Source organism: Zeus faber (assembly GCF_960531495.2).
Source record: "Zeus faber genome assembly, chromosome: 13".
Classification (NCBI taxonomy): domain Eukaryota; kingdom Metazoa; phylum Chordata; class Actinopteri; order Zeiformes; family Zeidae; genus Zeus; species Zeus faber.
The window spans coordinates 16,620,943-16,647,836 of record NC_137198.1 but is presented as its reverse complement, the minus strand read 5'-3'; the positions used below and the strand labels follow the sequence as shown (position 1 = coordinate 16,647,836).

The 26,894-nt window shown below is 45.1% G+C and overlaps 1 protein-coding gene across 1 annotated transcript in view; it reads left to right on the top strand.

Annotated features, from left to right (window-relative positions):
* LOC307238880 (ryanodine receptor 3) overlaps positions 1–19,942 on the top strand; it is a gene marked incomplete at its 5' end in the record, with an annotated part of 134,350 nt that extends 114,408 nt beyond the window's left edge. Inside the window, 29 exon segments of the mRNA XM_080012034.1 lie at positions 1,617–1,713; positions 2,973–3,082; positions 3,480–3,531; positions 3,640–3,693; positions 3,805–3,904; positions 4,787–4,866; positions 4,965–5,041; positions 5,169–5,242; positions 6,848–6,928; positions 7,048–7,136; positions 7,244–7,372; positions 7,466–7,570; positions 8,235–8,316; positions 8,537–9,855; positions 10,044–10,102; positions 10,401–10,575; positions 10,706–10,792; positions 10,943–11,137; positions 11,239–11,369; positions 11,457–11,499; positions 13,047–13,174; positions 13,261–13,321; positions 13,441–13,587; positions 16,466–16,600; positions 17,038–17,194; positions 17,586–17,650; positions 18,741–18,841; positions 19,539–19,590; positions 19,743–19,942. Coding sequence (XP_079868160.1) covers positions 1,617–1,713; positions 2,973–3,082; positions 3,480–3,531; positions 3,640–3,693; positions 3,805–3,904; positions 4,787–4,866; positions 4,965–5,041; positions 5,169–5,242; positions 6,848–6,928; positions 7,048–7,136; positions 7,244–7,372; positions 7,466–7,570; positions 8,235–8,316; positions 8,537–9,855; positions 10,044–10,102; positions 10,401–10,575; positions 10,706–10,792; positions 10,943–11,137; positions 11,239–11,369; positions 11,457–11,499; positions 13,047–13,174; positions 13,261–13,321; positions 13,441–13,587; positions 16,466–16,600; positions 17,038–17,194; positions 17,586–17,650; positions 18,741–18,841; positions 19,539–19,590; positions 19,743–19,838 — 4,081 coding nt within the window. The 3' untranslated portion in view covers positions 19,839–19,942.
* Between the last annotated feature and the right edge of the window lie 6,952 nt (positions 19,943–26,894).

Below are 26,894 nucleotides of genomic sequence, written 5' to 3'. Positions count from 1 at the left end.
AACTTAATCACAGTGACTCAGGCGGAGAGCGCTACAGTTGGGGGGAAACAATTACGAGGCCCAACCTGGGGGCGGCCATCTCTAATATGTGTTCAGACATCGCTGCCTGCCTGATGGTGTGACTCATCTTCATCTGGAGTCGTTTTCGCTCTCTTGGAAAATGGACGGCCGCGTGGCCAGTAATTATGAGGCGGCTTTTACAAAATACAGGGATGCGTTACGCCCAATATGTCCGCCACTGTGATGCCGTCTTTGCTGTAATTACATTGACTTCCTGGGACATTTGTAGGATATAGCATGGATCCCCTTGACCACGCCTTGACTAATATTAATATTCTTACAGTTTCCAAACTTCCAAACAAAAATGTTTTGCCTCCTCCTTTCTGTATGTGACCTCTTTTTTACTTCTGTCCACTGAATGTCCCACTGTGCTGTACCTCGTCCCCCTTTTCTAGGCACACAAATAATAATTACTTCCTGAATGCCTATCGACATATTTGGCTGGAGGAAATGCATGAGAACACAGACTATGACAGTCTGCTTTCCATGCTGACGGTAATGTAAACACTAAAGCAACGTTTGGTTTTGACTCCTCGCTCCTCTTTTTAACCCCCCCACCCCCACCCCCCTCCTCCTCCTCCAGCCATGGCTCCTATTCCAAATGATAACTCTCATCCAGTCATTCTCCACTGGTGTCTCCACTGGTCTATCTGGGGAGCGAGTGTATAGAATTGGAGCTCAGAGCTAAGGTGATGTTTGGATGGGGTGTCCCAGCATCCTCACACTACGAAAGACATGGTTGTTAGGCAAATTGGAGACCCTAAATTGTCCACACGTGGGAACAGTGTGTATGCGTGGGTCCATGATGGACTGGCATCTCATTCATGCCCATTTAATTTTTTAAGGTTTATTGTCTATTTCCAATTATTTCTTGTTTATTTTTATTGTTCATTTTTAAATTGTATTTCATTGTTTATTGTTCATTTTTAGGTTTATTGTGTATTTCCAATTTTTATCTTGTTTATTTTATCATTATTTTTCCTTTTCCGTTATTGCTTATTTTTATCGTTTATTGTTTTTATTTGTTTAAGGTTTATTGTACAGTATATTGCCAATTGTTTTTCTTTTTTCGTTATTGTTTAGGTTTATTACATTGACAATTTTTCTCTGTTTTGATCATATTACTTTACTATTGTTGGTTATTGTGTTTTTAAGACAGCTGCTGAAGCACCACAATTTCCCTCCGGGGGTGAATAAAGTATCTATACTGCATATCTATAGTAAGCAGTGATGGACTCCGGTCATCCTTAACCCTGGAAAGGAACAAGCTGGTAAAGACAACAGATAGATAGATGGGGCGGCGGGAGCACGAGGGTGAATTTGCCTCCAGCTGTAAGCTTTCTCAGGCTGTCGAAAATATTTCTTTTTATTCTAAATCGATGTGTTTTGACAGTTCAGGCTGAGGGTTCCTCAGCGGTTTCCTCTAAGGTGACCAGCTGGACGTGCCAGTGCTTTCTACTAACCGATATTAACTTCTGCCAGAGTGACTGTTTTTTCCCCCCTTTGTGCTGCGCTCCTCTCTAACCCGAGCTAATCTCCTCTCACCCCTCCCCTAGGCATCGCTCTATTAACCTCTTCCTCCTGGCCTATCAGAGAATATGGATAGAAACAGAGGAGTACTCTTTTGAGGAGAAGCTAGTGCAGGACCTTGCAGTAAGTACTTGTCTCGTCCCGCTGTCGTGGCGGGGTCCGCCCACCCGTTCCCCTGTTCTCCCGCTGTTGTCATAGCGACACGGTGCCGGTGCTGTCAGTCATTCATGTTGTGTTCCTCGACGTGTCACCCGCCTGCTCACCACTGGCGAGCATGACATCACCGCTGATGCCAGAGTCTGCTCTCGTCAACCATCCCAGTCCCAAAACTGAGCTTCGTTCACCGGGAGTAGGAGAATGCCGTCATGATGCTGCACTGTGGAAGCTGCAGCATATTTCCAAAGTGTTCCTTTCACAGTTTTCTTTAAGCTGCTCTGAAGTATTATATTGTGCCTTAAGTACAGGAATTGGGGCTTTTGTGATAAAAAACATCCAATTTTTGCCAAGATGTGCGTTTACATGTATATGTTAGGAAAAGATAAAGGCGAATTGACGCCTAATTGAGTCTTGAAACCAAAGTTTGGTCAGGCTGGTTAGATTGAACATCACAGACAGTGTTTCCCCGCTTTTCTTTAAGAAAATGTTGCTTTAAAGAAGCTTTTCTCCCGAGAAAAGCAAAAAAAAAAACCAACTGAATAAAAGAGACATGTGCCAAAAGTGTTTTTTTTTGTTTTTTGTTTGTTTTTTAACAAAACGTCCAATTGTTAGAGATATTTCACCTTAACCACTGCAAAATCAATAAAAATATATATATATATATAAAAAACACGTTACTTTAGCTCTCTCCTTAAAAATTTAACAGAAATTCATCCAAAACATTGCCCATTGCAAAACTCGTGAGGAACAACCATAATACTAATGGCTTGGCTTTATCAGTTATCAGAGCAAGTTTTTCGACCGGAGGTTGCAATCGTTTATTGGTACAATCCGGTATGAGTTCATAAATAGTTTTAGTTTGGAAAATGGGCTCATGGAGAGTCATGCTTTCATCCATTCCCCTTCCCTGTAACACAGCCTGACCCATTTTGTTCCTACACATCCTGTGTCTGAATTGCCTGTGTGCGTGTGTGCGTGCGTGCGTGCGTGAGAATATTTGCATTCGGGGTAAATTGTCCGTCCACCTTTTTTCCCCTTTAAAACCTCACAGTTTTTCTATTCTGATGCCTTCTGTTGAGGAAGTGCATCTCAGTCAAGCAGAGATGCACTTCCAGCCAAAACTTCCGGTTTTTTCGGCGACTAGTTGTGACGCACGTCCCCGCGCTGACTTGATTTGAGCTCTTTCACTCCGTGCACGCTGATGTGTGGCCGGTGCGTAAACACAGAAAACACAGCCCAAGGTGGAGGAGGAGGAAGAGGAGGAGGTGGACAAGCAGCCAGACCCTCTTCACCAGCTCATTCTGCATTTCAGCCACAACGCCCTCACGGAATGCAGGTAAACGTTCCATCTCCACGATTCGATTTCTATACGATCCGATATCGATGAGATGGCTCACGATGCGATTCTATATCCATGTAGTGACATTTTCTACATGAAGCTGCTCTCAACTGGTTGGGGCTACAAACAAGCCGCCAGACCCTTGTCCATTTGACCTTTGACCGGATCGCAATGCTCATATATTTAAATGAGTGACTCTGGTGACATCTAGAGTATATTATCGTATATAATAACAGAATGGAATTCTATTGGAGTTTCAGAAAAATTTCCTTTACCTACCTAACACGATTGAGGAGACTTTCAAACTTTATTTACATTACACTTGCTGCCGTAAATGTCTTTCCACGTAATGATTTCCGCTTATTAATTCACCAGAATTTTCCTGTTTTCTCAGTTCTTTGGATGAGGACCCGCTTTACATCGCCTATGCAGAAATGATGGCGAAGGTATGTTTTTTTTTTCCGGGTCTCCCCGATGTGTTGACGTTCATTTAACCGCATCCTGTTCTGCCACAGCCTCAGCTCACCTGCTCCGCCCTCTGCTGTCTCTCTCAGAGCTGCGCTGAAGGTGAAGAAGAGGATGAGGAAGGGAAGGAGAAGACCTTTGAGGTGCTGACAATTTTTTTCTGTCATGTACTCAGTTTTTTTTTTTTGGGGGGGGGGGGGGGGGGGGTCAGTCTTTGAGTAGTGGCGAATGACAATGTTGTTTTTGTGCCATAGGAAAAGGAGATGGAGAAGCAGAAGACGCTGTACCAGCAGGCCAGGCTGCACGACCGAGGGGCCGCGGAGATGGTGCTGCAGATGATCAGTGCTAGCAAGGGTAACTGGTTTAAAACTGTATTCGCCAGGTACATTTACATATACTGGGAGTTTGTTCTGCTGATGTTTGATGCGGCATAAAAAAAAGCTTAACAGTCTGAAAGAAAGGAGAATAAATATAATAATAAAATAGAATAATGAATAGAGAAAAAAAGTCAAAAATTGTATATACCAATAGCCAAAAAAATAAAAAACAGAAAATAGTGAGATACAGCATGTGATAAATAATATACGAAGTACACATAATGCAATACTATGCACAGGATAAATGTTAGCAGTGCCAAATTTATGAACATTTTGCAGTTTACAGCTACTCTAAACCATGTCATTGAGATGCTCATATTTAAATTACATTTTATAATAATAAAAAAAATCATCCAACCAAATTGCATGGTTGAAAATACATAATTCAAAAAAAAAAAATGTTGAAATTATATCACGATTATTAATTTAATTGTAATTATTATACGTTAGTAGTATAAATATATCTTCATTTGAAGTCCTAATTTGAAGATATTATCTCATCATTTCATCAACTTGGGTTTGGTAGCGCCTTACACAACTGCATACACAGCTAAATATTTGTATTCAACAGTACTTTACTGTATTAATGGACTGCAAGATTTTATTGTGTTTTTCTCCCCCGTGTCCCTTTCGGGCCTCCGTAGTTCCATCTCAACTCATGTTGCATGTTCATTTCTAGATGAACCTCACAAACATCATGATGTGTTTATGCAGATTTCTCATTACAAGCACATGCTTATCAAGTTTTTGTGTGATTTAGTAACATTCGCACATGCAGGACCTCCCCAAAGCGTTCCCAAACTCAAAGCAAAAGTCAGAATGTGGAGAAACACGCATGTGTGTGATTTGTTTTCCTCAGGCCGGCTTGGTGCCATGGTGACGTTCACCCTCAAACTGGGCATCTCCATTCTGAACGGGGGCAACATACTGGTCCAGCAGGTACGATAAGATGGGACAACACCCCTAGAATTATAACTGATCAGCAGGCGTCGTCGTCTTGGGGAAAACTTTTTTGTTGTTTGTCTTTTAACTTGCAGAAAATGCTGGACTATCTCAAAGAAAAAAGGGACGTTGGCTTTTTCAAGAGCCTGTCGGGACTGATGATATCTTGCAGGTAACATCTCCCGACGCGTCGTACGAAAAACCAGATCCGACGAGTTGTTGTCGGTTTTGTTTGGTTTCAGCGTAACAACCCTAGCACATGCAAATGTGGCTCATTTTGCTTCCTGTGTCTGTGTCAGCGTCCTGGACTTGAACGCTTTTGAAAGGCAAAACAAATCGGAGGGCCTGGGCATGGTCACTGAGGAGGGATCAAGTAAGTGATGAGGAGAAACAAGGGAAGCTCTCAGTGTTGCCTTTTTTTTTTTTTACTTTTTAACATTAATTAACCTACCACTTGAATTTTAATCATATCAATGTAGAATACCTTTTGTCCCCATGAATTAACTGAATTTAGAGCTATAGCCGTCATCCCTAATTAGTTTCTAATCGCGACCAATGCTGGGGAGCAAAACATTTCCAAACCCTTTCTTTAGAAGATCATGATGCTTTCTTCCACTGGCTAATGATCGGCCCGTGCCGTACTTCTCGAACCAGGCCTTCTCCTTGAAGTGGCCGAAACGCGCACGTGGCTCAGCATTAGCTTGACAAATTTGCATTTTTTATTTTTATTTTTATTTTTTCAATTTTTTGTTTGTTTGACGGACAAAGCTCACCTCCATGTCACGTGGTACGTCATGTGACATGTCATGTCTGTGTATGTCCACCATGCAGATGAACCTGTGCTACTGTATGTCCAAGTCCTGTCTAGACCCTGTACGCCCCCCCCCCCCCCCCGAACAAAAAATATTAATTCTCACACTCCATTTAAAGGATCGCGATACAAGCAGCATAACTTCTCTAGTCTCTGTTTGATCTGATGGGATGCATACAGTATATAGAAACATTCCTCACATGCATATTCCAACTCATTCTCACCTCATGATCCCAGGCATAAGTGATGGTGACTTGTCGGGGCCTGTACCTCCGCAGTCTGAGCACCTGCCTAACATGCAGACTGCACCTTTAATCCCTCTGTTAACTGTGACTGCATGTCAGTGTTTATATGGAGATATTTCTACAGGGCTATCTTTCTCTCTTGTTCCTCTGATTGAAACTCAATGTCTTCTCCTTTGCTTATGTCTGCTTTTTTTTGTTTGTTTTTTTTTTTTTGTTTGTTTGTTTGTTTGTTTGTTTGTTTGTTTTCCTCCGGTCATGTTTTTAAACTCATCGGTCGCAGTCAACGTGAGTGAGCGGGGTAAATACATGGTTTAGATTCTACTCGTCTTCTGCGCAATGCTGCCATTCTGATTGCTCGGCACCCTCCTCTCCCTACTCCATCACCCAGACCCCCCACCCCCCAACCCCCCTCTCCCGCCCCCCTTCCTCCCTTGTTTTGAATGCGACATAATTCCACTAGTGCTCTGAACTTATAAAAAAACACATGCATGCTGATATGATATCTGGACGGATTAATCCGCTACCCACAAACCGACTCTCTCTCTTCCTCGTATAAGATGTTAGTGCCTGTTGTCTGTGTGGGAACTTACAAATGTGTCCCTCAGTCTTGATGCATACTAACCAACGTCATCTATAAAGAAGAATAAAATACCCCAAAGCTTTGTTTGTCGAAGAGGCAAAGCTTTGTGTTTCGTGAAGCAATTTTATTCCCAACTTTCCAAACCCTTTCTTTTTATATCTATGAAACGATGCACTGTTTCACTTCTGAGCATTTCTGCTGTAAGCTTAATGAAGAAGTGAAATTGATCCTAGTGCCTGTGTTGCTGTAAGACAGATATGAAAATGCAGGGTCTCGTTTTTTACCCTTGCTCGCTGGCAAAACAAATGGGACAGACCTGGATCTCATGTTCCCGCTCCCCAGGTTCCAAGGTGCTGCAGAACGACGAGTTCACCAAGGATCTCTTTAGGTTCCTGCAGCTGCTCTGTGAGGGCCACAACAACGGTAGGTGAACGCCTGCCCCGGCTCCAGGCGAGCACCATACAAACAATGTCCGCCGCGGCCGCCTGACTCCGTTTGTTTTTTGGGTTTTTTTGTTTGTTTTTTTCGTTTTGTTGTTTTAGATTTTCAGAACTTTCTGAGAACTCAGACGGGGAACACCACCACCGTCAATATCATCATAAGCACAGTGGACTATCTGCTAAGGCTCCAGGTCAAGCATTCAGTAACTGATGATCTTTAGAGGTCTATTTCACAGCATATAAATACTCTGCCATTCAGATAACCATTTCTTAAGAGTGTTGACCTTTTTGCTTCCAGGAATCCATCAGTGATTTCTACTGGTACTACTCTGGAAAGGATTTGATGGACGAGGCCGGGCAGAGGAACTTCTCCAAAGCGCTGGCTGTTGCCAAGCAAATCTTCAACTCTCTGACTGAATACATACAGGTACGGTAACACCCTATGCCACTAAGAAACCAGCATCTTAATAAAAGAACAGCGTGCTCATTCCTTCTCAACATTTACTCCTGCCTGATTTAGGGTCCATGCATAGGAAATCAACAGAGTCTGGCTCATAGCAGGCTGTGGGATGCAGTGGTGGGTTTCCTGCATGTATTTGCCAACATGCAGATGAAACTATCCCAGGTAAACAGCCCTTTCTAAAGAGCAAAACTCTTTGTTTATAATTTTTCTTTTTCCATCAATCTGTCAATCCTAGCCTCACATAACCTGTCTGGCCACTAGAGGTCCCTCGGATCCCAGGAATAAAACCTAACGCAATTACAGACACCTCTCCATTCACCACAGCTACAGCTATACCTGCCTCTGTGTTCTGTGCTATTATTTCCAATAAGGCGGGTGCTGGAGCAGAAAGGTGTCTAACCGTCTAACCTTATCCTGGAGCTATTCAGAAAGGTCAGGGCTGATTATGGAAGCCAATACAATACAGGTGGCAGATGAAGAGGTTTTGGATTTAGCTCATCATGTCCACTTTAGATTTATAGCATGCTGAAAGCAGACTCCAAGGATACCCTAAATGAGTCATTTTGACCAGGCCATCTGCTCCTGCAGTAAAATACCATTAGTTCCTGTTGATGGATAGATACAACACAGGGGGCCCTTTGGGCCCTGGCAGGGTTCTGGCCTGGCCTCGTGCTAAGACACAGCCTTGATCTCTCCAAATGCCACTTAGAGATACTATGAGATCCTAGAGAGCTGTGTGAGCCTGAAAATTAGACAGTTGCTAACCTGTCTGGCTTAATATGATATGGTTCACAAGGTAGCTTTTTGTTTCTGTACCCACTGATAGGATTCCAGTCAAATTGAATTACTGAAAGAACTGCTGGACCTCCAGAAGGACATGATCGTCATGATGCTCTCTCTTCTGGAAGGTCTGCTCAATCTCAGATCATATGGAATGCATGCTGCACAGGCTACAATACTTCTGTGATGTTATTACTAAACCCCAATCTCATGGAGGGTTGAATTGCCTGTGCTATTTTGAAATAAATATGTATTGCTCACCTCATGTGCTAAGACAATTCCTAATCTACATAGGGACATGTCTTTTGTGCACAATATTTTCTGAACACATTGGTTATGTCTTCACAGGTAACGTGGTTAATGGTACTATTGGCAAACAAATGGTGGACACCTTGGTGGAATCATCAAGCAACGTTGAGATGATCCTTAAGTTCTTTGACATGTTCCTTAAGTTGAAGGACTTAACCACATCTGAAAGCTTTAAGGAGTACGACCCGGACAGTAAATGGGTCATCTCAAAGAAGGATTTTCAAAAGTCCATGGAGAACCAGAAGCAGTATTCGCAATCCGAGATTGAGTTCCTCCTCTCCTGTGCCGAGGCTGATGAGAACGACATGTTCAACTATGAGGAGTTTGTCGAGAGATTTCATGAACCGGCCAAGGACATTGGCTTCAATTTAGCGGTGTTGCTAACCAACCTCTCGGAGCACATGCCTCACGACGCTCGGCTCTCAGCGTTTCTTGATTTGGCGGAAAGCGTCCTCAGCTACTTTGAACCTTACCTAGGCCGCATCGAGATCATGGGCGGAGCCAAGCGCATTGAGAGAGTATACTTTGAGATCAGCGAATCGAGTCGCACCCAGTGGGAAAAGCCTCAGGTCAAAGAATCCAAGCGCCAGTTCATCTTCGATGTCGTCAACGAAGGTGGCGAAAGTGAGAAGATGGAACTCTTTGTCAATTTTTGCGAAGACACCATATTTGAGATGCAGCTGGCCTCGCAGATCTCCGAGCCCGACCCGGTGGAGCGGGCGGAGGAGGACGAAGACGACAACCACAGCGTGGCGGAGGAACAGGAGGAGGAGGAGGAAGACGAGGAAAACGTGCTGCTGGAGTCTTCGTCAGCCTTTACCATCGCCTGCGTCTCCATGAGGAAGAGTCTGGGCCGCTTCCGCCAGCTCCTCACCTTCAAGAGCATGAGGCGGCAGTACAGGAAGTTCAGGAGGATGAGTGCCAGGGAACTGGTGCAAGGCCTCTTCTCCTTCTTCTGGATGATCGTCACAGGCCTCTTCCACTTCCTGTACAGCTTAGTCTGGGGCTTCTTCCACATCCTGTGGACCACCATGTTCGGGGGAGGTCTGGTTGAGGGCGCCAAGAACATGAAGGTAACGGACATTTTGGGCAACATGCCGGACCCCACCCAGTTTGGGATCCACGGAGATGTGCTGGAGGCAGAAAAGATGGAGGCGAGCGAGGCTTCGTCTCTGGCAGAGCTGGGGCAGATGTCCCAGGGGGACGTCGCCGAGGCGGACTTGATAGCCGAGTTGCTCAACATTCAACCCAGGAAGGAGGGCAAGCACGGGGCTGAGCCCGGCTTGGGGGACGTGTCGGAGGTGGTGGTGGGGGACGCTCCGTCCATAGCCAGTGCTGTCAAGCAGAAGAAAGCACAGGTCTGTAATCGTGTTCAGTCAAGTGGATCATTTTCCTATTGAAAATAAACCTGAATTGACACATTTTCGTGGACACTATAGCAGTAGTGCAGTTGGTACGCATCGTAAGCACTTTGTAAACCAAGTGGTTATTAGATATTTATTGAACAGCAAGCTGATGGTTGAAACAATATCCCATTGCTTTAAAGGAGGCCGCAAAGAAGAGAGCTACCAACGGCGACCACAAAGGGGAGTCTGAGAAGGCAGAGTGAGTACGCTTAAAATGACCTTCATCCTCAATGGGATTACACAAATTGATTTGATTTTTACTACGAACACAATCATTCCAGCCCCTCAGCGACCTAACAGGATTTAGTTCACTTATGGTGCAATGTGAACCGCTAGTGAAGGATTTGCGCACGGTTAATATCCTTTGGGGGGAATGTTTTTGTTTTGTTTGTCTCAGTGTCTACACAATTGTAACCGTGTTAATCTGTATGGATCTAGTGGTCCAGTGAGCTGTATGTCAGGGTGTCACCATGCGACACTGTGTGTTCTCATTCCAGCTCAGAGGACGGTGAGAAAAAGGACCAGGACAAGTCCAAAGAGGAGGCCACGCGGGATCTCTCAGCAGAGGAGAGGAAAGCTCCGAAGAAGAGGCCCGGCCTGAAGAAGGAGCCACCGGAGGCCTTCATGGCCAGCTTCTTCGCTGGCCTGGAAATCTACCAGACCAAGATGCTGGTCAGATGTTTCCCCTTCTTCAGGATCGTTGTTTATTTGTTCTCTTCATTCTAAACAAGACAGAGACAACGCAGCCAGAGGAAATTGGTGTAATTTGTTGTTTAATGTGATGTGTTGGTTATCTTCACAGAACTACCTAGCTAGGAACTTCTACAACCTTCGCTTCCTAGCTCTGTTTGTTGCCTTTGCCATCAACTTCATTCTTCTCTTCTACAAAGTGAGCTCTCTGATTTTATTTAACCTTATTATGTAATATGCTGTATTTAAACCAAACAATGTTGTAGGTTCCTGCTTTGGAGAAAAAAAACAAACACGGACAAACATTCAAATACAATACAACAAAAGTCCTGGTTGCTTTGTATTTCAGGTGACGGGCGACGACTCGGACGAGGAAGACCCCTGGAATGGTCGGGGTAAAGTAGGGGAGGAAGAGGAAGAGGGCGTGGTGGAGTACTTTGTCCTGCAGGAGAGCACAGGCTACATGGCGCCAACGCTGCGTTTCCTGGCCATACTGCACACCATCATCTCCTTCCTGTGTGTAGTCGGCTACTACTACTTGAAGGTACAAAACATTGCCTCATTGGTGCCATTTTAGACCCTGTAACGCTCTTGACTTTCACTGTATCTTGATAATAACGCAGCCTGTTTCTCCATGTGTCCCAGGTTCCCCTGGTGGTGTTCAAGCGGGAGAAGGAGATCGCCAGGAAGCTGGAATTTGACGGCCTGTACATCACAGAGCAGCCCTCGGACGACGACATCAAGGGCCAGTGGGACAGACTGGTCATCAACACCCCGTAAGCACGGCAGTGATTTGGCATAATGTACGATTCATGTAATGTGTCATTTTTAACTCACTTTTATTGTTCTTTTTTTATTAAAAGTTCTTTCCCCAACAACTACTGGGACAAATTTGTTAAACGCAAGGTAAGTGCTGCACACAATTTACAATTTAGCTATGATATGTGTGTGTGTGTGTGTGTGTGTGTGTGTGTGTGTGTGTGTGTGTGTGTGTGTGTGTGTGTGTATATATATATATATATATATATATATATATATATATATATATATATATATATATATATATATATATATATATATATATATATATATATTAGGGATGCAACGGTACACCATATGTGTATGGTATCAGTACACACATAAATCGCGATATTACAATGTCACGGAAGTAAGTCCACCGGAAGCAATGGCCCGCGTGGGGTCTGCACGGGGTCCGTGGGATTTCTCTATTTTGACTATTTCTTTTTCAACTGCCAGCAGCTATGCAAACCTTTTAAATAGAAACACGAGATAAAACCACATAGAAATGTTTTTTGTAAATAGTGCAATCAATCAAGGTGTCCAGTCGGAAAGTAACCCCCTCTTTATTACGAACTTCTCTTCAGACACTCTTTCTCTCGCTTCCGCTCAACCAGGTAGTGTTGGGCCGTTCACAAACAATGTGATTCTTTAGATAGGCTCTTCTGTAGGAATGAAGGGAACCGAGTCTCGCTGGGTTATGAGCCCCTCTTTTTTTCGTCAAGTTTTACAGTTTTATGTTGTGTTGTTTGTTTAAGTTGCCGTCTCCTGCCGCTGGAAAATGTTTCGCCTCTATGTAAGATATAGCCTATGCTCCCCCCTCGCCGGGAGGTGCCATGGCTGAAAAGGAGCAAACCCACTGTCACGTCAAGTTCACAAAGTGAAGACACACACTCACTGGTTTGACTGTGAGGTTTTATTTCAGTAAGATATTTTACTCTTATTATTTATGTGTGAAACATACTGTTTATACCTGATCTACACAAAAATAACTAAATAACTATAGTGGTACTGTACTGGTTTTATTTATTTTTTTATTGTGAAATGTTTTTAAAATATGAAATATTTAAATACATAAATATTTAAAAAAAATTATATTTGAATTATCCACAAAATCCATTATCCTGGACATTGCCCCTCCAATCAGATGAATTTATGCAAATTATAACAACCCACCAATGAACTTAAACCCTGCCCCCCCCCCCCCCCTTCCCCCACAGTCATACACACAGAGCGTTACATTATTTATTTGTGGCAAAATACTCTAAAAAATTGTTTACGCCTTTTTACCTTTTTGATAAAAAAATATATATATTCTTAGATATGAAGATACCAAACCGTACAGTTACCGTGGCCCCAAAACCGTGATACTTTGAACCGTGAGCCAACTGTACCATTGCATCCCTTATATATATACATATATATATACTGTATATATATCCATCACTTAATAAGAAACACCCATTCAATGTATTTTTCGTTATTGCGTGTGCTCTTCTATACAGTATGCTATTTCCGTTGTTGGTGGTGGGGTCGGCAATCTTATGGATTACCACTTTAAATATAACTGTAGTGATCACCATCATATACCAAAAATCTATTTATTCACCTCACCATTAGCCACATATTGTCGCTCTTCTGCTGCGGCCTTGTAGGTGATCAACAAGTACGGTGACCTGTATGGGGCCGAGCGGATAGCCGAGCTGCTGGGGCTGGATAAGAGCGCCCTCGATTTCAACCCCACCGAGGAGACGGTTGCCAAGGAGGCATCGCTGGTGTCCTGGTGAGACATTAGAGCGACAGCGCGGAAGGAGGCTGTGTTGAAATTGCGACTGAGTCACTAATCATCTGACCATCTCCTTTTGGCAGGTTGAGCTCGATCGATACCAAGTATCACGTCTGGAAATTGGGGGTGGTTTTCACAGACAACGTGAGTGCCAATAATATTTGGGATGATTCAACTGTATTTGTGTTGATCATCGATTTTATAGGTGAATCATTGTGATGGAGAGATGTATAGAGCTGATTGTTATTCCTTTTATTTCCCAGTCCTTCTTGTACCTGGTGTGGTACACCACCATGTCCATCCTGGGTCACTACAACAACTTCTTCTTCGCTGCCCATTTGTTGGACATCGCCATGGGCTTCAAGACACTCCGCACCATCCTCTCCTCCGTCACGCATAATGGCAAACAGGTCAGTTCCGGTAGTGTGCACTAGGGGGCGCTGCAGAATCAGTCATTTGAGGCTAGCGCTCACGCGCAGTCTCTGCAGCTTATAACTGATGTACCTAAAAGTTGATGATCTGAATATTAGAGGTAGTAGCAGGAGGTATACATATATACAGTAACACAGTGTTTCCCTTAGAATTCAAAAGCCCTAAACAGATGAGGCGAGCCGGTTGGCATGTTGGCGCGGTCGGCTTTGGTCAGAAGATGCAGCAGGCGGTCTGCAATTTCTATTTGCGTTCAAATGTTTTTTCGGTCGTTATATTCAAGACTTAAAACAAAGTGATCACCAGGAGAGGATGACTTAAAAAGCTGTATTTATTGCATAAAAATCAGCTGTATAACCAATGATCTTTACACAACATTTTGAAATCTTCTTATTGAAATCTTCATGCAGGCCCCCAAGTGCTTTCCTTGTAGCTTGTTCCTGAGGTCCGTTTTCACCTCCGAAAAGTAAAGATTTGTCTTTATTTAGTAAATTCTTAAATTTAAAGGACACCTATTATATACCTTTTTACACATGTTAATATAGGTCCCTGAGTGCCCCAAAACATTGTTTTTGATTTTTTTTGCCGAAAATACCACTCAGATTATGCGTTTGATCCATGCCTCTAAATGCGGACTGTTCCCAAACTGGTTGTTTCAGTGTGTGTAGCTTTAATTGGGAATGAGCAGCCAAGCCCCTAGTTTGTAGCAAATTGGGTTTGAGCACAAGTTTGGGGTTCTGTGACCCAATGGAGTTTGAGCATTACTCCAGGCTTCATTTTACTTACTCAGTAAACTGATTTCCCCTTATCAGTCCACCACAATCTGTTTCTGAACAAATTTAAGGCAAGAAATAAGCAATCCAGTTGCTGAACCTTCATTCGTTGCCATGCTCCAGGCTTGTGGGAGACACAGACACTGCACCGGGACTCTGGCACAGCCCGGGGGACTTTTTGTTTCATGTAATTTTTATATACTATTATACAGTATATTTACAAATTGTATTGGTTTTGTTTGGGGAAACACACAGAAAATCAGATGGAGCATGTCCTTATGACCATATAAGGAAATTCCGTGACGACTTAATGTCAGCTCATGCAGAGAGTAGAAAGAATCTTTGGAAACCAAGCGTTCAGAACTGTCTGAAGCCTGAGCATTTTTTTCACAGGGATTACTTTGTCATTAGTTTCTCATTATTTGACACTTTGGCCACGTCTATTACGAACTTGGTACATTATATATGTATATACGACAAATAAGGAAAAGCATCATAGATTCCCCTTAGGATAAACTGCTCTCAAAATAAATCATGAGTTGTGTGAGTTGTAGCCTGGTAGCCTGTTCATGGTGGAGAAATCACATTCACAGTACCCACAGGTCACGTGACGTTGCCGCGGTATGAAGCCCATTACCAGGATCACCGCAAATAAAAATAAATATGCCGATGTGGCAATCTTCTCTACCACGTGCCACCCAAGTGGTGTGTTCAGGGACCTCCAGCACAGGGACACAGAAGACGGGGTTGTAGGCACCAGTTTATTGTAGAGAGAGCCTGTTGGAATTAGCCTGGAGCAGATAGACATGTGTCATGACAAGGGATCCTCCCCTGAGTGTGTGTGGGGATGGGGCTTTTGACTGTTACTCATTACACCAACCAACAAGCAACAGGTATGCAGCCACTCTGATCCCAATCACCTAGATCCAGGTCAGGTGTGGCTGCTCAAACCACCCCATCCCCACACCACACACCACCAACACCAAAGGCCAGGGAGAACACCCAGCCGAAGCCGACCCCACCCCCACCAAGCAGAGAACAAAAAATGAAAAAAAAGCGTAAAATAGACTCTGAAACAGGGTTGCTATACCTGAAAAGGAAATACTCTGATGCAGGTTTCCTATACCCTAAATTAATAAAACACTGGACTCATAAACCGGGTTCCCATACCTTAAACCAACAAATGTCCCAAAAAAATTAACTGGTCTCCATCCAGAGGACCTGGTTCTCTGGAGCAGCACGGTCTACCGGCTTCCTTCCCCCAGGGCGACGACAGACTGCCCCCTCCTCCCTTCCAGAGCATGGGGCCTCGGACTGCTGCGCTGGCTGGTAAAGGCGTGGCCGGACTGAGCTGTTGCAGGGGCTGCTTGGAGGGGTGGCCTGGCTGCTGGGCTGCTGGATCGTCCTGGCGGTGGCTGCTGGGCGGAGGAGCTAGCTGCAGGCAGTTACCCATAGTGGTTGCTGCGGCGGCTTCTCCCCTAGTCAGTCAGTAGAGGGTTGGAGCTGGGGCCACCCGTTGACCCGCTGGTGGCTTCAGGGCATCTTCGGACGGCCCCTCTGTGTCCCTTCCGTGTGCCGGAGAGGTATGCAGCCACTCTGATCCCAATCACCTAGATCCAGGTCAAGTGTGGCTGCTAAAACCACCCAATCCCTACACCACAGCCTATGAAATAAATCCTGAAATAAACAAGGCAATAAATATATAAATTAATGTATACATAAATATATAATTGAATAAATATACAGTATATATATATATATATATATATATGCGTGATAGACCAGGTGGTGATGCCCTTGGGATCTTTCATTCCGATTCATGGGATCTTTCATCACTTTCATTGCGACGCGGGGTTTGAGGAGACCCTCTCACACACTGCGGGTCGGTGGTGGCGGCACAGCACTCCCTCTCCAATTAGGAAAACAGTACCATTCGTTTTTTATTTTATTTTGAACGTTTCGAATAGGCTGCAGGCTGTTTTTGTTTTAGAAAATTATTTTAGGGACCTCGTTGGCCTAGCAGCCCGGCAGGCCTGTACGTTTATAGGAGAAACACTGTTACAACACAAATAAATGTTCATTGCAGCTGGTGCTGACGGTGGGCCTGCTGGCCGTGGTGGTCTACCTCTACACGGTGGTGGCCTTCAACTTCTTCAGGAAGTTCTACAACAAGAGTGAGGACGACGACGAGCCTGACATGAAGTGCGACGACATGATGACTGTGAGTATCATTCAAACTTAAGTCAATTTTTTTTTCTTTTCTGTTTTTAGCATTTTTTCCTCTCCTTGAAAGTCCTATCCAACCATACTCCTCTAAGGGGACTTAACAATGACAATAAGACCCGATTATTCACTTTTATTTATTTATTTGGCCTTTATGTATAATTGCCATCGGACGCAAAACAAATCCAAATTGCAATCAGCAGCAAAACTTAATGGCCGCCTGATATATCAATGGCACAATATGTTCTGTGAATCGGACACAAAGATGGCACAGATAGCTGCCGCAAATGTATGTGCAATTGATGGCGCTATTAGCGGCCGCAATCCATTCTTTTTGAATTCGCCCGTCAGTCGGTTCCATCCAGACTCAGTTTTCAGTTTTCCACTGCACACTGAAGTTAACACGGGATCCTTCCAACGCTCTGTGTCTCGCAGTGCTATCTGTTCCACATGTACGTGGGCGTGCGTGCAGGCGGAGGCATCGGGGACGAGATCGAGGACCCGGCGGGTGACCCCTACGAGCTCTACCGCATCCTCTTCGACATCACCTTCTTCTTCTTCGTCATCGTCATCCTGCTGGCCATCATCCAGGGTAAGCCCTGACGTCCGTACAGCGTCCTGGTGAGGTTCCTGCGTTTAAGGGGGTTCCAGGTATAATCTGGTACAGTACAAGCCGATGGCATTCGAGGTCGTCACGCTTGTTAAAAGGTTCACCATATGGAGAGCAAGGAAATAGGTCAATTTGAAGGATTTTCACACAAGACACAACCCCTCCTGAAGCTTGACCCCTAATGAAATATTGAAATCTACAGGTGTCGGTATTAAAGGGAGGAAATACCGTAACGTGATCCCACGCACTCACACAGATACATTCACACACACACACACACACACACACACACACACACACACACACACACACACACACACACACACACACACACGTTTGGGCCCTACTCACAGCAGCTTCTCTGTGGCTGCAGGTCTGATCATCGATGCCTTCGGGGAGCTCCGAGACCAGCAGGAGCAGGTCAAAGAAGACATGGAGGTGAGAGGACGTCTCATTCTCTTCTGGATAAATGATAATGAGTATGGCACCAAATCACAGATAAAAAAAAAAAGAAAAAAATCACACAAGATCAGGTCCCTCGTTCATAAAACTGCTGACGCACGCAACTATCCCGATTCATCCATCATCCATGTTTCCCATTATTTGTCACAAATCAGACGGTATGTAGCTCTGGACGTGCAGCGGTCGCCTGGCACCTGGGGGGGTTGATGGTTCGATCCTCCGCTCCTCCTGGCCAATTTGCAGAGGTCTCCTTGAGACGGACACCTCCCCCTTAGAGCTCCCCGCGAGCTGGTCGTCTCCTTGCACGGCTGACACGGCCGTGGGTGTGTGAGTGGCATGTGAGGTGCTTTGAGTGGCCTTAGTTTTATAAATGCAGTCAACTGAGCAAACTTACACCAACAAGTGTACCCCACCTTGTTAACAGCCAATATGCTCTGTTACTGTTAGTGATCTACTCATTGTTAATATTGTTGAGCGTGTTAAATCTGAAGTTATGACGCCTGTTGATGGAGTAAACCAAACTGTTCCGAGGTCTCGGTGCCAAAGCAGATGCCGCGCGTCATTAATCATTTCAAATCCCATTTTCTTTTCGTACCTCATTTTGACATCCAATCCAGTTAATCATTGTTTTGATGCTGAATTTGTGGGAAATTCACAAAAAAAGTCTCAGTGGGATGTGAGGAATAAGGAAGTATGTAGAATGTAGATGATCTGTATGCGGGGGAAAGACCGAAAGACTTCAACGCGACTTAAAACATTAGACTTATTGTTCGTCGTGATTTGTGCGCTGCGATTTATTTGTTTCGATTTTTGCCACTTTGCTCTCTCCCTCTTTTATAATTCCCCTGTCTGGGCAGGCGGATGCACGTCCACGATCAATGGGGCTCAGCGCCTCTGGGCAATTTAATAAACCCGCCCCCCCCCCAAAAGCATAAAGATCATAACAAACATTCGAGAGGGAAAGTGAGATGATGACATCTAACCCACAACAGGATAAATCAGGTTCATCCCTTTGTCTTTGGAGTCGATGGCGTCCCGTGAATCTCTGCTCGTCTTCCGTTCTCAGACCAAGTGTTTCATCTGCGGCATCGGAAATGACTACTTCGACACGACGCCGCACGGCTTTGAGACGCACACCTTACAGGAACACAACCTGGCCAACTACCTGTGAGTGTCTTCTGGAATTTGCCCTTCACTCCATTAATCACTCTGCGTTCCCACCTTCTTTATCGGATCTTGGCTTTGTTTTTAACCTTTAGGTTAATGGCTTTTTTTTAGCATCAAGGCAGTATTAGCGCCAGAGTTACTGATGGTCCACATGATCCAGAGACCCCCCGCCTTGCACTAACCATCTATTGCAAACTGGCCGCGAAGGTGCAGTTCTTTGTGATTTGTCTGTGTTCGGTGCAAAAACCCACTCCGTATTTCACGGAAAGCCAAGCACAGCTGTCTGACTTTGTCAAATTGAGGTGTGAAAAATGTTCGGTTTTATCGGTTTTATTGGTTTATCATTTGGTTTTATTGCTCTATTTGCTGTTTGCTGGCGCTGTTTTCATTGCCGTGCCGCAGTGTTATCACCGGGCGTTCAACCCAAATGGCCAATATGAAAATTCAGGTCAAGTCGCCCACATGTGCAGCGTCAGACGGCTGTGACATCACGTTCCCTTTGCCCGAAATGTGGGTTGAGTTTTTTGCACCGAACGCAGATTTGTCCCCCATTACTTGCGCTGAACTCCTGATGGAGGGTTGGAGCCGAGCATCCATTATGGAGAAAACTGGGCTGCCTCTAAAACAGGGATGAACTTAAAAACAAATCGGAACTCTTCCGTTAAGATATGATATAAGTTTATTAATCATTTTTCAGGTTTTTCCTGATGTATCTCATCAATAAGGACGAGACGGAGCACACCGGACAGGTACGACTCCACCCTGTGGAATTCTCTCAGGAACACTAGACCATAATAAAAACCAACCATAATACGGCAGTAGTTTGTAGTATAGTAATACATAGCATGGCATAAAGAGTATAGTAATATAACATTGTGTGTATATGTGTGTCTGCCTGCAGGAGTCCTACGTGTGGAAGATGTACCAGGAGCGCTGCTGGGACTTTTTCCCAGCCGGAGATTGCTTCCGCAAGCAGTACGAGGACCAGCTGGGATAGGAGGACCGTGCCGTGCCTCCATGTCACCAACCGGAAGGCTGCAGGGAAATGTAGTCCCACGAAACCGGGACTGGACCACGACCAAACACACTCGCCCCCAAAAAGCCGAGGATCGGGGCTTTTGGAGAGAACGTGATGCGCGGCATCTTCACACTAAAAGCCGAGGCGCGCTTTCCCACCGGTGTCAGGCGTGCCCCGGTCACTATCCGGTGCCAACCTCTAGGAAGACTACTCTCAACTTCTGACTTTTCTCCCGTACATTTTGTCGATCTGTTTTTGGGGGGGAGTTTTCCCCTCGATTTTTGACAACGTGTTGCCTTTTACTCCACATAACCCCCAAAAACCATTGCACAATTTTTTTGGGTCTTTTTTGAGAAACACTGGGTTGTGTGGGGTTTACGGGACAATGTGTGAGTCCGATTATGCACAAGAACCCGATTTCATCGTCTAGAGAATGTTTAACGTGAGACTTAATGCCAAAAGAACAGAGCAGTGGAGTGGTAGATTTAGAGAGTGACAAATGTGATTTGACAAAGAAAAATTCTAAGAGTCGTGAACGTCTATAGTGAGATGGAGTATTAATATATAGAGGTTTAAAAAAGAGAAAAGATTATTCTATAGGATTAACATGCCTAAAATTATTCATCAAGTGCCTTACAGTACTGTTCCTACATTACAATAAAGCTATGCAAAACCTTTGTTATTTCCTTTATTGTATGTAATTGCAGTAGGTTTCTTGGAGGAGTCCGGGTGCAGTTTGTTTGCAGCTGTTTTTCATACAAACGTGGAAGAACAGCATCGGTTATGTTTTTTTATTTCCTTTTATTTTTGCAAGACTGCAGCATCTCCCCTGCAAAAACGTTCCAGGGAGAACAAATGACGCCTGTTCGGGACTGACTGAAGATCTTGAAACAAAAAAACGAAAATGAAGTTGCTATTGTATGGCCCTCTGTTGTAGTAGCTTTGCTGAACGGTGCATTTCTTTTGATGGAAAAAATTTAAAAATAAAGAAATCAATGCCAGAAGTCTTGAAGTTTGTCGTGGGATTAATGTGCTTCATTTTGGACACTTCCAGAAAAAAAAAAATCCTATTCTGAGTTTATTTGTTTTCAGATTTTTATTTTTATTTTTTTAAACTATTTTGTCATTTACACTGTAGCGATGAGAAATGTAGTTATTGTAAATTGCTTTGTCTTTAAAGGTAGATTATGTAATGCAATGCCACGTACAACGATTTAAAAATGGCTTCATCGACACGTCCGATGAGGTCATGAGAGTTCTGTGCTGTTTTACATCGCAGAGTCATCTCTGCACTTTTTTTTGGACCTCGGCAACGTCACGTCCCAGACTCGGCGGCCATTTCAGGTCCGAAATCTCTCAAACAGTGAGTCATTTCAGTCCCAAGCTCAACATGATGCAATTACTGGCTCTGTTTTACGCCCCGAATCAAACACCTGCTGTGGATAAACGTTAAGCTTTTGGCTTCAGTTCTTGAATAAATTTAAGCTTCAACAAATGATGCATCGTAACCCGCATGCAGCTGCATATTGCTTTTTGTGAGAGTCCTGGAATGCTGGGCGTCCACTCACGGCTGCGTGGCCAGAGGGTCAGGCCGGGGTCTCGGCACACTGCCCGATGGGAGTTTCAGGCCCGTTACCCACAGTGCACTCTGTCAGCTCGGATCATGTCAGCGCACCTCAGGCGCCACACGGTGCGGGAGCTGCTGCTGAGCCTCCTCGGCTCAACGGCGGTTCCCCGAAAAAACAGCTCTGGTCCATTTTTGTGAGGGAGGCCTTTATAAGACAAAAGAAAACTGTTTTCCCTCCACACACACACACACACACACACACACACACACACACACACACACACACTAACACAATTTAAAATAGTGAATCATCCACATTCATTCATTCACGCAGTTATTGTGTTGAATTGTGCTGCCACAATATCATGTTTAAAAGGAGAATAATAATGGATAGAAGTTAATTTAAAGTTTCAGATGCTTTATTATCTAACAAGCGAAACGGTTCTCTAATTTTTTGGTTTGTTATAAGAAAAGTGGAAAGTAAGCAACGTTATAATCACTTGGAAATATATTGGAATAATGAAACCTGTGGGATTCCATTTTCAAACAGGGAAATTATTAAGCGACCAGGCCATTGGGGACAAATGAAATGTTTTTGATTTTGGCTTCGCATTGTTCAGTGTCAGGGTAGTACAAGAACTGAATCAATGAACAGAATCCTGAATTTCAGACGATGCTAATGGATTGTACGTTTGTCGTCTATGTTGTTGATTTCTGCGGCTTGAAAATGGCGTAATCACATGTTATTATATGGGATCTTCTACGCGTCTGTCATGCAGAATCATTGTGGTGAAACCACCGAGGGAGCCGGCGCCTGCAAGATGCAAGAAAAGACGCAAAGCAGAACTTTATTGCATTTTGTACCATGTTTCAACCCCACAAACTTCACCCTGAATGTGCTGGGATGACACCTGTCTTTAAAATCCGCTCCTGGAACCCGTTGTAGGAGGGGATGTGACAGCGTGGCCACACGCCTCGGGGGCTCCGAGCCTCGTCGCTCGAGCTACGGCGAGCGGCTGAAGGGGAACGACGACACAGCCCGGGGGACACATTGCAATTTATTTAACCGCCGCCTGCCGTCCTTATCAGGTCACGGACCGCCACGCCTTAGCGGTCCCCGGGACTGAAAAAAATAATCAACAAGGTGCCCGGAGACGCCGCCCGGCTTCATTCATGACATCACCCGAGAAGTGGCGTTTTTTGCTGAAACGGCCCTCCTGCCCGATATGTTCCAAACATATTCAAAAACGTCATGCACAGTACGTATGTCTATCACCTCCAAACTGGTCCGGGCAGATAGTTTGGAGTTTGGAGGAGAACAGAGCAGCTGGAGTCACACGCAGATCTCTCACCTTCCTTTCAGGTTGGAGCCTGCAGAGAAACCTCCGACCGGTTTCACGATGTCCGACTGCACAGGGACCTTCTGCCGCTCCCGGAGCCTTTTACGTCACGCCACACCACAAACAACACTGCACCGGGGCGACTGGTGCAAGCTGGGACATACATTTACATAAATAAATAGACGTGCTATTGAGTCGCAATGATACGCCACGTAAACAGCCCGGTTGTTAGACTCCTCTCTCATTAGGTTTGCACAATGGAATGATTTGGGATGGTGAAGTGATGCAAACCTGCAAGTCACCAGACTGCTGGATGGGCCTTCACTAAGACATAGCGCAGGCACATTTGATGTCTTTCATGCTCTCATGCCTGTGTTTTTGATGAAGGCATTTTGACATTCAATTCCCTGTGAGCGCCTCGGATCAACATCAGTATTTTTTGAGACCGATTCTCCAAAGAGCACCACAGGATTCCACGTTATTTTCTCACACCCTCGGAGCAATCAGTTGCGTCCTTCTCTCACTGAACCCCTGACCAGTAAACAAAATCAATTACTGGTCCATCTCTGTCAAAGTGACTGGAAAACGTCAAAAAAAAGTTGTCTATTTTACACCGTTGGGACTTTTTTGTATATATTGCATTGTGTCGCATTAGATTCTGACTTTGTGCCTTATTTGCACTCCTGAAGTGAAAATAAACCAGAATGAGTGTGTGACAGTGAGGCTTAATCCACAGCAACAGTTTCTGTGAATGCTACAAACAGGCCAAACAGACAAAAGGCTAAGTGATTCTCGAGGTGTGTGTGTGTGTGTGTGTGTGTGTGTGTGTGTGTGTGTGTGTGTGTGTGTGTGTGTGCGTGTGTGTGCGTGCGTGCGTGCATGTGTGTGTGTGTCATGAATGTCCATGATGTCCCCCCTGATCTCCGAGTATTTAAATTTGTTTTTCATGTTTTATTTTCATCTGGTCATTTTGTCATCATGCTCTTTTGCTTTGCTGTCACTCCTTTCCCTTCACCTGGTTTCCCCCACCAGCTCATTCCCGTGTTAGTCCCTCAGTAAACATACCAGTTCCACTTCCCATTGTTCCCTGCCAGATTTTCTCTTGCATTATGCTGAGCTTTCCCGTACTACTACCTGTTTCCTGTACCTTCCGTCCGACCCTCTTCCTGATTCCCTGGACTCTGACTCTCTGCCTGTTGAACCCAGCCGACTCAGAGACTCTCAGACGAGAGATGGCACCACAGCCTTGTGCTCGACATCAAAATGAGTAAAGATTAATCGCCATCGTGTCGGCTCTCCAATAATCCTCGGCACGCCATGACAAACATTTGCAGGGTTTCTGCGACCGGATCCAGCAGCTCACTCTCGTCAGCCAAACAACGGCTGCTGCATCATCTACCAGTTGTGCTGCTTTTGCAGTTTCCAATCCGGAACCTCACCATTCCGCTCCCGAACGTTTCTCCGGAGCTCCAGGTACGAGTTATCCATTATTCCATTGAGTTTCAGACCCTCGTAGCCATTGGAATTCCTCATTGCTGGCCAACAGCTTTTACCACAAGCTTTCTGATGTCATCAGGGACAAGCTGACGACTTGGGACCATCTGGCAGATCTGAACACGCTCATCACCATGGCCATCTGCATCGATGGACGTCCCCTGAAGCGGAGGCGTGAGAGGGCGCTGACCAGTCATTCCCAAGATCTTCCACGACCACTAGCATTGCCTCCTTCCTTGTCGGGTCCTACCTCGAGCACCCCTAGCGACTCAGTAGAGGCTGTCGTCAGCTGAATGAGAGCGTGGCCAGAGGGAGAACTGCTGTCTGTACTTCGACCAGGCGGGCCATTACATGTCCAACTGTCCAGTAAGGGAAAGGCTTATCAGTTAACCAGGGGCCACTTGTGAGCCCTGCAATCCACTCTGAAAGACCCTCTTGTCCCCTGCTCCTTGCTCAGCTTGGATTGGCTGCACAGTTTCACACGGTGTCGGTTCTCATTGACTCTGGAGCTGATGCTAATTTTCTGGACTCCATCCTGGCAGAGCAACGGGGCATTACATTTCACTGCATATATGTATGGAAGTATGTATATGTATGTGACAAATAAAAATCTTGAATCTTGAATCTTGAATCTTGAATCATTGCCCGGCAGCCTCTTTCAAAACTCATCGACGCCGGAGCTCTAGATGGTCACCTTCTCTGCTACGTTACCGTATTGTTCTGGTATATCTTGGCATATCAGGTAACCATCATGAAACATTCCAAACTCTGCTTCCACCTCATCGGCCCTGCGACTGCAGTATTGAGCTTCTTCCTGATTCTAGGCCCCGAGGGGCGCACTATACTCCCTGTCCATCCCCGGGACTAAGGCCATGGAGGCGTACATCCAGGAGTCATTGATATTACATGGGTATTATTCAACTCAATTTATCTTGAGCCTGAGTGGGCTTCTTCTTTGTGAGGAAGAAGGACAAGCCGCTGCTACCCATTGACTACAATGAGCTGAACAATGCAACAGTGAAGAACAGGTACCCTGTTTCACTCATATCTTCTGCTTTCAAACTCCTGCGGGAGGCAAACATGTTCACCAAGCTGGATCTCCGGAACGCTTATCATCTGGTCCGCATCAAGGAGAGAGATGAACACAAAAACGGCTTTCGACAACCCCATGGTATATTATGAGTACCTGGTCATGCCCTTTGGTCTCACTAACACAGTGTTTCAGGCCAGGATGAATGATAAATGATCAATGAATTCTCAGAGACTAAGAGTCCGCCATGTGAAATGTGTTCTCCAGAGGCTTTTGGAGAACAAGCTTTTTTTTTTTTAAGGCTGAGAAGTGTGAATTCCATGTGCCCAAAGTTTCCTTCTTGGGCTTTGTGGTTGCTGAAGGGAACATGCATATGGACCCAACCAAGTGTCATCGACTGGCCTCAAGGAAGAAGTTACAGCAGTTCTTGGGGTTCACCAATATCTACAAGTTTCCTCTGGAACTATAGCCCGGGGGCAGCACCACTCACTGCATTGACCTCCCCAAGTTCTCCTTTCCATTTTCAACATGCCTTACTCCAATCGTCAGTTTGTGGTGGAGTTGGATGCCTCAGATTTGTGCGTAGGGGCCATACTCTCGCAGAAAGCTACTGTCAATCAAAAACACCCCTGTGCCTTCTTCTCTCGCAAATTATCCCCTGCAGATTGCAATTATGACATTGGGAACCGGGAGCTGTGGGCAGTCAAGATGGCGTTGGAGGAGTGGAGGCACTGGTTGACTGACCACAAGAACCTCGAATACATCTGGTCACGCATCAGAAACCCAGGCCAGGTAGACGCTGTTTTTAATCAATTTGACTTTTCTCTTTTGTACCTCCCAGGAATCAAAGAACACCAAACCTGACGCCCTTTCTCACGTCTTCCAAGCTGAGGGTCATCCTTGACAGCCAGAGGAGATTCTGCCCGATCCTGCATAGTCTGTGTGATCACCTGGGAGTTGGATCAGGAGGTAAATATAATAACCGCCTTTTTGTACGCTCTCAGGTTCAGGGTGAGTTCAGGCTCAGTTATCTTGCCATCCAGGGGTAGCCAGGACTCTCTCCCTTGTTACCCTGGACCCTGATTCTCTGCCTGTTCCCTGCTGAATAAATTTGCCTTCTCTGACTGAACTCCTGGTTTTGACCCCTGCCTGTTTTTTTGTAATAAAGCTTGTGGACTTTGACTTCTTACCGGATTGTATTTGTGTCGTGCTTATGGGTTTACATCCATTCGGAGTCAGTGCGCATAACAGTGTGTGTGTGTGTGTGTGTGTGTGTGTGTGTGTGTGTGTGTGTGTGTTTGTGAGTGTGTCTGTGTGTGAGTGTGTGTGTGTGTGTGTGTGTGTGTGTGAGGTGAGTGCTCTCCATGCAAAGAGAACACCCTCTCCCCACACACACACGCACAAACGCACACACGCATGCACGCACGCACACACGCATGCACACACACACACACACACACACACACACACACACACACACACACACACACACACACACACACACACACACACACACACACACACACACACACACACATTGCAGTGCTGGCAGCCACTTATATGACAGATGTGTTCCTCCAAGCACCCTCCACATCAATAGAGCT